The sequence below is a fragment of the Centropristis striata genome, chromosome 13 (genome assembly GCF_030273125.1).
Source record: "Centropristis striata isolate RG_2023a ecotype Rhode Island chromosome 13, C.striata_1.0, whole genome shotgun sequence".
Classification (NCBI taxonomy): Eukaryota; Metazoa; Chordata; class Actinopteri; order Perciformes; family Serranidae; genus Centropristis; species Centropristis striata.
The window spans coordinates 21,375,736-21,385,779 of record NC_081529.1 but is presented as its reverse complement, the minus strand read 5'-3'; the positions used below and the strand labels follow the sequence as shown (position 1 = coordinate 21,385,779).

Here is a 10,044-nt window from a genome sequence, read left to right as displayed (position 1 = left end):
GATTTGGAGATATAAAATACTTCAATTTAAAGAGCGCCACCTAGTGGTCATCGGCCAAAATTTTGCACAGAGCCTCAGGGGCTCATGGGGAAGTAGGATCTTGAGTTTCATGTCATTCAGACACACCAATGTGGAGATATGCAACACTTTGTGTTTTGTGTTTAAAATAGCGCCACCTGCAAGAAGTTGTTATTTAATAACTTGAGTATTCTTTGGGTTAGCAAAATTATTTTAATAACTTTTTGTTATGAGGGTCCATAGATGCTGTGTGCAAAGTTTGGTGCAAAACGATGAAATTGCCTAGGAGAAAAAGTATGTTTACGACATTTTGCAAATTTGCGGAAAAAAAAAACTATGTGAAAAAGGGCGTGGCCTATATCACGACATTCAGCACAACTCAGTGAACACGTGGATATAAGGTTTTTGAATGTGCGATAAAGTATGTGGGAGTTATTAGCCGAAACGCACTTTCCTTTATTATAGCGCCACCTAGTGGTGGAAATTCAGGATGACAATATATTATACATTTTTTCGCCCGGTGTGACTTATAAAGTTTCATGAGTTTTGGGGTATGTTCAGGCAGTGAAAAATGCAATCATTTGGGAAGAAGAAAACAAAAATCATTCGAAATACAATAGGGACCTCGCAGGTTGTTGCCTGCTCGGGCCCTAATAAAGTCTGGCATGTCACCAAACCTCTTCTTGCTGCAAACACAAGAACAGCCCTGGAGGGAAACAACTCCGTCTCAGTTATGCAAGATGCAGAAATTAGACACTTTAAGGTCTGAAGGAGGAAAAAAAGTGTGACCAGAGAATGACTGGAAATTAAGTTCAATCTTCATTCTTTTAGCCATTTTGTCTCATTGAACTGAGGGAAATAATTCTCTTTAACTGCTAAATGCTCCACTATGTTCATAAGCTGTTTACATGAGCGTTTCTTGCTGAGCAGCTAATTATTTATACACTCTATGGTATTTTAGAAATGATTTTTAGGGCCACATCCTATTGTGACCAAAACACAGAGCAGTGAGAAGAAACCCAAAACAATGAGCCAAAAGATGCTGTTAAGGTCTGTAGAGCTGCAGGGAACTGCAGTCGGTAAAATTATTTGTAGCTTCAAGCGACACTTTTCACATGATGCATTAGTATAAAAGAAACATGGTTATATTCACTTTAAGGCCATGTTTCAACCTGGTGACCAGATTAGACATTTACTGAGCACAGAACTGCTTTAAATTTAAAGTTTTATTAAACCCTGAAGCTCACTCTGCACACCTGAAGCAAAAGTACAGCAGCAGTCAACTCAAACCAAGAAACAAACACCAGAGAAGATTAATTTAAATCAAACTTTATTCATTTTGGTAAAGAACTCCAATAAAGACAAATAATGAAATGAGTTCAAAGACAAATCAAACCAGAAACAATGAAATTGAGGAAAAGAGAGACAAACAAGAAGAACAGAGAAAAGGAGACAGACAGAGGGAGGGATAGAGTGAGAGAGCCTATTTACACAGACAGCCCCCATCAGGACACTGAGGGACATACGGAGCAGAGTCCAGCTAGCAGCGGTACAGCAGTAGACTTACAGTTGCACTCCTGATGAACTCAGATTTAAATCCAGTTGTTTTCAGCGTTATCATTTTTTTATTTTTATAAATAGAACCAAAGCAGAATAAGCAAAAAAAGGTAAAATTTACATGACCTGTCCTTATGTGACAAAAAGATCCTGAAAAAAAAACAAACTGAGAAATCTATGGGAGGTTAAAATGATGCAGTAATGCTACAAAAACTGCTCAGTAGTCACTTTGTCTAAGTAGAGGGAATGGCTTAAAAGCATTACTGACATCTTAAAGTGAAGCACACTGAACTAAGAGACAGAGGGGGGGATGTCACTGGGTGTGTGTGTGTGTTGTTGCGCGTCTCAGTGCTGGGATGAACATGTGACAATATCAGAACCTTCATGTGGTGGCGGCATGCATGGCGGATAAATCTTTTAAAAAAACACAACCAAGTGCTTGAGGTTTAAATGTGAGAAGGTGTGGGAGAGAAATTAAACTTATCCAATGTGTGAAAAAAAAAAAAAAAAAAAAAAAAAAAAAAAGTGCTTCTTTCTCTGCGGCAGAGACCGAAAGCAGGAGGCTCGTTTTGCTCTCCTCTCTTCTTCAAACAACTTCCTTCCATCTTTCATTTTGTGTCGTCGTTCATCTTTCAGAGGTTTCCCCTTCATCCGCACTTCTGTCTACTCGTTCTTCTTCTCCTTCTGTTTGAGCAGTTTGTTGATCTCCCTCTTGGCCATGGAGGCGTACTTCGTGATGACGCCGTGCTGGTTCAGGCCGGGCAGCAGCAGCAGGAAGCTCACTGCAGGAGGAGAAAGATGAACGTGTCAGCAGCTGATGAGTCACAAGTAACACTTTTAGTCATGTGGCCAATCACTGAGCCTACACTCAATAAGGTAAGGGTTATTGTACTGGGTATTGGGAGGGTGAGGTTATAGATGGTTCCCGATTTCTAAAGCCTCCACAGGAAAAACAGTTTCTGGAGGATTTTTCTAGTTTAGAGTTCCAGAAATGAAATTCAAAAACATTTCCCAGAGCAAGTAGTAACTGGAAAAACAGCCCTCACACACTATACTGGTGTGCTTCACATTTCTAAGTTTTTATAAAAAACAGTTTGTCAAATCATTTGTTTAACCACTGAAGTATTGATCGTGTTGCAGATAGCATTGCTTTACTTTTACATGTTAACACTTTTTCCACAGTAATGCTTAAAGATCTGTTAATATCAAGAGTGTAGAAGTTTCCACAATGACACTAAAAGTTCACCCCAAGCATCGGATATAGATTCCACAGTGAAATTTTATTTTTAGTAGCTCCAGAGATGTGGAGCTGTGGGATCCCTAAATTACTGCCTTTAATACAAACTTGTAAGTTCTTGTTTACGCCAGAGGAAGCTCACTAGGTGAAATGCCTGATGTTACAGACACTGCTGCTCGGCAACTAAACAAATAGATCAACAACTCCCTAATTTCTAATCGAAAGAGGAAGTTTCCTACATTCCAACACAACTGAGGCACAATGAGTGCAAAGGCAACATGACAGCTCTCGGCTGGTCACTGAAGGCACCATGCAGCAGTTTGTGACAAGCCTACCTGTGCAAAAACAGGTCTGATGCATTTCTTAAACAAAAAAGGTGCTGAGGGGATTGTGTGAGTAAGTCTTCAAAAAAAAAAAAAAAACCAAATAAGCCTCATGAGCAACTTGATCCGAGATTAAAACAAAGAATTCTTTGTTGTTTAAGAGTCATGCACCCTCTGAAGTCATTTCTTCTACATGGCTTTCCCGTCAGCTGAATCCCTGACATGTATCAGCTTATAAAACTGATGTTTGGCTCCTACAGCTGGCAGGCCGCTGATTCAACAACTGCCACTTTCCCTAAGGCATCGCTGAGCAGCTCTCAGGCTGACGAAGGCTTTGTCCCATGAGACAAAAGGATTTCAGGTTTCACTGCAAATGCACTTCCCAATTTGGTCTCAATTAACAGTGAAGATCCAAAGTCTAAATCACACGTCTTTAATAGGAAAGTGACAGCACTAATTTAATATTACAATTACTGGAACTATCTGTTGTCTCAGGGATCCAGGTATTGATCTACATTACTGCTTCTGAGTCACAGCAGTAGGAAGCCTGAGTGACGCAGGGCTCATGTGACTTCACTGTCCACCTCAGGAGCTCTGTACATCTTCAGTTCCAGGGTTAGACATGTAAAAACAGCTGATACTGAGGATTTAAATCCATTTTAAAAGGTCTTCACAAGCAGAACATCTGATGACTAGCAGCAACGTTTGCAACTGCTAAAAAAAGAAAAGAAGAAAACAACCCATAAACCTGACAACCACAACTTCCTGTTTCAGATCTATCGTGCATCACAGCAGCTAAACTAAGAGGAAACATTCATTGAAGCAGCTAAAGATGTAAAGGCAGGGGTCTGGGAGCATCTTGTGACTGTTGGTGATCAAAGCTTTAGTTTCCAGATAATCCTCTCACATACCAATGCATAAAATGAGATGACCAACACAGGAGGAAAGGATTAGCCATTTAAACAGTAAAAACACTGCACTGATAATATACTCACCGATCAGGTAGGTCAGGAACAGGTTGTGCACCTGCTGTCCGATCCAGGCCACCGCCAGCAGGCTGCTGATCACTGAGGCAAAGTACTGTGGAGAGCAGGGAGGTCACATTACAGTCAGACTACAGCATTATTCCACAGATGCACGGCCACATGATCAATTTATTTATCACCAAAACATATGCTGTCAATCTATAAAAAAAACAACAAAACTGTCATTGAATTCAATAATGTAATTTAACGGTGTTATAGCATGCTGTGAAAAACCTGGTTATCTCCGCATGTAACCCAGTTTGAGGTCTGTTAAGTGGAGCAGCAGAGCCAAATCAGCTGAGGATATTTTTATCTGGAGCACAGAGAAAGCTCGCCATTGTAACAAACGGCAGTGCAGACAGCTTTCAGGCTGATGTCTACAGTATGTAAAGGCCAACGCTCAGTGACAGATTCACTGTCTGTGTGGGAGAGTCAGATTAAACTTTTATATATTCTTATTTACCATTTTGGGCTTCTCCTCCTTCAGGGCGCAGAGACGCTTCCACCAGCCGACCATGCGGCGCTGGGTTTTCACCAGGTTACTGCAGATCTCGTGGAAACGCTGCTGCTGCTCAGTGGTCCTGTAACAAGGAGAAGAGCAGGTTAAAAACAGTAAAACTGACTGCAACCTGGCAGAGTTTGTTCAGTTAAAGCAGATGAATATTCACCAACACCACCTCTTAATCTGGTCATCGAGAGGAAACAGATAAATTCAGTGTGGTTTGTCACATACAGACAGCCATCTTTGCTTGCTAGCTGCTCTTCGATAGAGAAAATGTATACAGTGAATGTTTGCAACAACTCCCTGTCGAGCTCACGTTGTCTGAAATTTTAACATCAAATCTTATGTCAGACCACTTGTAATCTCCCTTAAAGAAAATGGAATTGACAACTCGCTTGATACATTTCTCTTTGAAGTCATTTCTCAAATGTGAATATTTGTGGGCATTTTTAATCTCATGATATAAAATTTAAGACATGCTATTTGGAAGCATTTAATTGGGCGCTGGGAAACAGATTTTTCACCATTTCATTAGAGACAAAGGCCTGATTGATCCACTAGTCAGATGTGAAGGGCCATAAACATCCTGTGTGTATGTTACAGTGCTGCAAGACTGAGGAGATAAAACTCTGGCAAGGGCAAGAGGACTTGACTGGAAGAGGGCAGCTGGGAAAAGTGGCCTTCAGTTTCTGCTTAGCCATCGTCCCCTATTTTGGTCCTTGTTGTCAGGGAGCCAAACAGAGACCGTGACCAGACTTTGATAGCTCCGTTTAAGCAGCCCTCAGACACACTACTGCTATCCAGCTGACTCTGCAGGCTCAGCAGCAGCAGAGCTACACAGCATGTTCTCAGAGAATCTTTATCAGACTCCATGGATCAATAGAAAACCATTTCCTATCTACAAATACAAAGCTGCCTTTAAACCCAGGGGTGAGTTAGTTCCCATCCCGATTCAATTACCTCCATAACTTAACCCTGACAAAAGCTGGTGCATTTATCCTACTCACAAACCACCCAGTGCAACATGCAGAACACCCCGATAACTCTTCACTTAACCATTTATCTTAATAACACTCAGGACTAGTCTGACCCAGCATGTGTGCTGCTTCGGCCTGAGGAATGTGCAGCATTGCACAAGGGTCCAGGTCATGCTGTGCTGGTTCAGAGTTACATGGAGAGGCTGAAGGCGTCTGGTGGAGGACGGACATCCAACACACTGCGCCAACTGCAGGCTGTCACTCTATCCTGTCCTGGTGTCTGTTTCACACTCAGCTGAGTGAAGCGCTGTGTAATGTCAAAGCTCCATGAAATAGTTGACCAGGTTTCAGGTGACACTCAGAATGTCGAATTAAGTACAGCAAAAAGAGGAAACTCCCCTTTCTCCCAAAAAGTGATATTGAAATAGCCCTTTGGCTCAGATCAGCTCAAGAACCAAGAAAATCTCCAACTGATGTTTGATTCCAAATTAAAACTCACTATGCTGGCTTTGGAGCCATCTACCAACAAGACAGCAAACAAAACCCTGAGGTCCAGCCCCAGCTTCATTGACAGCATAGTCTGTTGTAGAACTATACAACTTTTGTCATTTGTCCTTGTTCATTCCAAGTCCATGCAGACAGGATTGGATTTGTCAGGTGTAGCAGTGTTTGTTCAGATTGACATCCAAGTAAAACCCAGAAAATCTTCTAACTAGCACAAAGCCCTGACACAAAACAGTGATCCTGTAGGACAAAGCATATTTTTATAGGTTGAATTTTTTTCATGGTCTAATGGAAAACCTATTTAATTAATTTTTCACCATCAATGTGACTTTCATCCTCATGCTCTTACCACTTATTGGAGCCGAAGACTCTGGGTGCGAGGGTGGGCACCAGGTAGTCTGCTAGGCAAAGCAGCATGACAGCACAGGAGAGCCCAGTCAGCACTGAAGGGTCCAGGTAGTAAATCAGACTGCAGGAGGTGGAAGAAGACAAAGGCAGTCAGTCATGGTGAAGAGCCAGTTTCATGTCAAGTACTCACAGTGGAACCAAGGGTGTTTTGCTTCATGCATGCAGGCATAAAGTATTGCGGACTTTCCCTTCTCATATGGCAACATAACAGTTTCAAGATAACTGCTTATTGCGAGATTCTTGCATGTGTGCTGGAGCTGTAATATAAAAAACTGTCTGCAAAGAGAATGCAAAAGGCCTCAGACTAACTGAACCAGATATTGGGAAGGAGGGTGTGTGCATTTGGCATCATAAAAAAAGGAATGCACCGTGTTAGCGAAAAGGCACTGACAGAAAACAGTCCCTTTGTGTTCTAGTCTGGATTCTTCATGCTAGTCAAGACTTACTGACAAACAACAGAATGCCACAATATAAGCTCTTTAACTAAAATCTAATCTGGTATAATCCACAACATTTCTTTCTTCAAGCTTAGCATTTCCAAAATGTTGGAAACTAATAAAACCTTTGAACCTGTTTTAGGACATTGATACACCAGCGAGTCAGATTCTGAACCAGAGCAGCTCATTAGCGTAGATACTTCTTGTTATGGATATGTCTCACTGCTGAGCAAGAGGAAATGTGTGCAATGCCCGCTATGTGCCTAGCAGTGTGTAAGCCTGTGACGCAGCACACAGTTAAATGCACTCACAGGAAGACCACGGAGGTGACACCCATCAGGGCACCGGGGAACCACGGCTTCTCCCAGCGCAGGACGCGATCCCCAGCCAGGATCACCTCACCCCAGCCCTGCAGCTGCTCCTCCAGCTGGGCCGTTTCCTGAGCCTGGACACAAAATTATACACATTACAGAACTAACAGAGATTAGTGTTCTTGATTTTAACAAAAATGTGCATAATATCAGGAGTATTTCAGATTTAAAAGGGATTATATCTGCAGGTATCATGGAGGAGTTTCTCCTGGGCCATGCAACTGGAGCCTGAATGTCAAAATATTCCTGTACAATACTCATTCCATTTAACCCACACTATAAGATAATAAAATTAAATATAAAGTACATGCGGAGAAGAAAACTGCAAGGTAAAGCGACGGTAATATGATATGATATCATATAATATAATATGAAACACGTCTATGTTAACAGTTTATACTTATTTAGGATTAGCTAATATACTCGATGCGTCTATTTACCTTTAACCCCTATATAATGGGGATTGAATGAGTTCACTTTGTTGCAAGTCATAGCGTGCTTTAAAGCCAATTCAACGAAATTCTCAAATCCTGACATCATTATTATCCTGCTTTATTTGGGCCGTGGGGGGTTGAGGAAACTTGCTGGTAATGTTTGTGGAAACACACATGTATTTAGTGTTTAAAGAGGAGGTGGGTGGGCTCGGCAATAAGCGAGTGAACGATAACGGTATTTCCTCTTGTCTATGTGACTGTGCAGTATGGCTCTACGCAGGAAATAGGAAATAAAAAACACGTTTCGTGAAGTTTATAGTCAGATGAAAATGTCCTAACTCGATTTCAAGTTAGCGTTAGCGGCCGATAGCGACGTCCCAAAGGTCTTTTCTGAAGCTAACTGGCGTATTAACCCAACGTCAGCTTGCTAACTGGTTAGCTGCCGAGCTAGCTGACGTTAACTGCGACGGCACTTTGACGGATGGTCGGATTAGCCATCGAAGCTAACTCAGACTAAGCTAGTTTAAGTTGCTTGCTACTCGGCGGCGCAAAGTTCACGATGATTGAACAAATCTTCAAAAACACAGGCCTCTGGATGCGTGAACGCTACCAGATTAGCAGTTGATGCTAACGTTTCTGTTACACACACCCACAGCGGGCAGAATCCGTTTAAATTCACCAGTAAATAAAATACTCACGAGCATATTTGCGCTCTTGTTGTCACCTTCAGCCATCGTTACTGACCCACCGTCGGTTAGGAGTCTATTGTAGATTTCGTTATTGTTTAAATAGGGAAACGACCCACAGAGCAGCAGCGCACACGCCTCCTTTACTGACTTTGGCGTCACTAACGGTCGTGCTCTGGCAGGATGTATTTATATCAAAAATTGCGTCAAAATCCGCAAGTTGCATGCTGGGAAATGTAGTCTAGAAGTCGTTATGCGAAAACAATTGTGCCAAGGATTATTTATACAATCTATGATTCACACACAAGGAATTTTATGTTTTGAAAAATAAAATCAAAAGCGATAAAAATGAGTTTACAGTTCAGATTCTTTATTTATAATAGGCACAACACTGAGAAACAGTTGTTGACTGGCTTTAAAAGGGAAAGTGAACTGGCAATATAATACTATGAATAAAATATGTACACTATATCTGTTTTGTATAGCAGCTCTTCAAAAGATCAGTGGAGCATGACTACTGGTAACACCTGCTCATTGGGTTTTGTTTTTTTTTGCCGTTTTTTATTATTATTATCATTTTCTTTATTCATATTCTTGAGAAGACTGAATTGCAGTTCACTCTTTTGCCACAGAGGGACAGCATTTACCAACACAAGATGAGCCTGAAAATCTTTTTTAAAAAAAACTTTTTTTATTTACAGCTTCTATTCAGTTTATTAACTTTTAGTGAGTGAAACAAAAGTTTTTGACTGGGCGGGAGTGTTCAGCAAAATATGATATTGTAACGTGTTTGGAGAGAGCGTAGGGAGTGTTTCCCAGAATGCTTTGAAGCACTGTGTTTCACATGTAAATAAGGGTTTGGAAGCAATCTAAGTGTTACATTGACATGTTAGGTTTGTTACACAGGTTGCGTTAATGTCTAGTTATTTATGTTCACTGTTATTTATTGTTGTTTTGGGGATGAGTCAGAGAGTACCGTTAGTGAACTGACTTTTAAATTTTGTGACCGCCTGCCTCTTTTCCTGATATGTGCACTTCGCTATGTGATTGTATCGCAAAAAAGCTACATTAAAGTATTATTAATTTTATTTTTCGTGTAAATGAAATTATTGAAAAAAGCCATACATACATACAAACATCCACAGGTATATACACTAACAAATAGGATAATAAGAATGTTATGGGAAAAGAACTTAAGAAAAAGTGTAAAAGGGGTTGTTTAAATCAAATCAAATCAAATCAAATCTAGGAAAGGTCGAATAAAGTAATGACTTCCTAACTTCTTTTATAGTGTTAGAGGTGTCTATTATTTCCAATATGCTATATTTTGATACCATATTAAATGTATATTTCACATATGGAAAATGTGCTTTCCTATTACTTTACAGACATTATAATTGTATCACAACTAATAGCAGTCGAATTACAGTAATAATATATGAGATCAGTCAGTACATAACAACCTGCCAGTGATCTCTTTAAGTCTCTTCTTAAACCGTACTTTTATCGAGAGCCTTTCCCGATTTTACTTACGTAAACATCAACTTTCCTTGAACTGTCTTTTA

At 40.6% G+C, this 10,044-nt stretch overlaps 1 protein-coding gene across 1 annotated transcript; it reads right to left on the bottom strand.

The window, feature by feature from the left end:
* Nucleotides 1-1,331: 1,331 nt before the first annotated feature.
* arl6ip1 (ADP-ribosylation factor-like 6 interacting protein 1) lies at nucleotides 1,332-8,636 on the bottom strand. Its single transcript, XM_059348835.1, has 6 exons — nucleotides 8,492-8,636; nucleotides 7,300-7,433; nucleotides 6,493-6,612; nucleotides 4,624-4,741; nucleotides 4,131-4,215; nucleotides 1,332-2,357 (listed from the first exon to the last, which is right to left on the bottom strand). The coding sequence occupies exons 1-6, from the start codon at nucleotides 8,525-8,527 to the stop codon at nucleotides 2,239-2,241; spliced, it is 612 nt and encodes a 203-aa protein (XP_059204818.1). The 5' UTR covers nucleotides 8,528-8,636; the 3' UTR covers nucleotides 1,332-2,238.
* Between the last annotated feature and the right edge of the window lie 1,408 nt (nucleotides 8,637-10,044).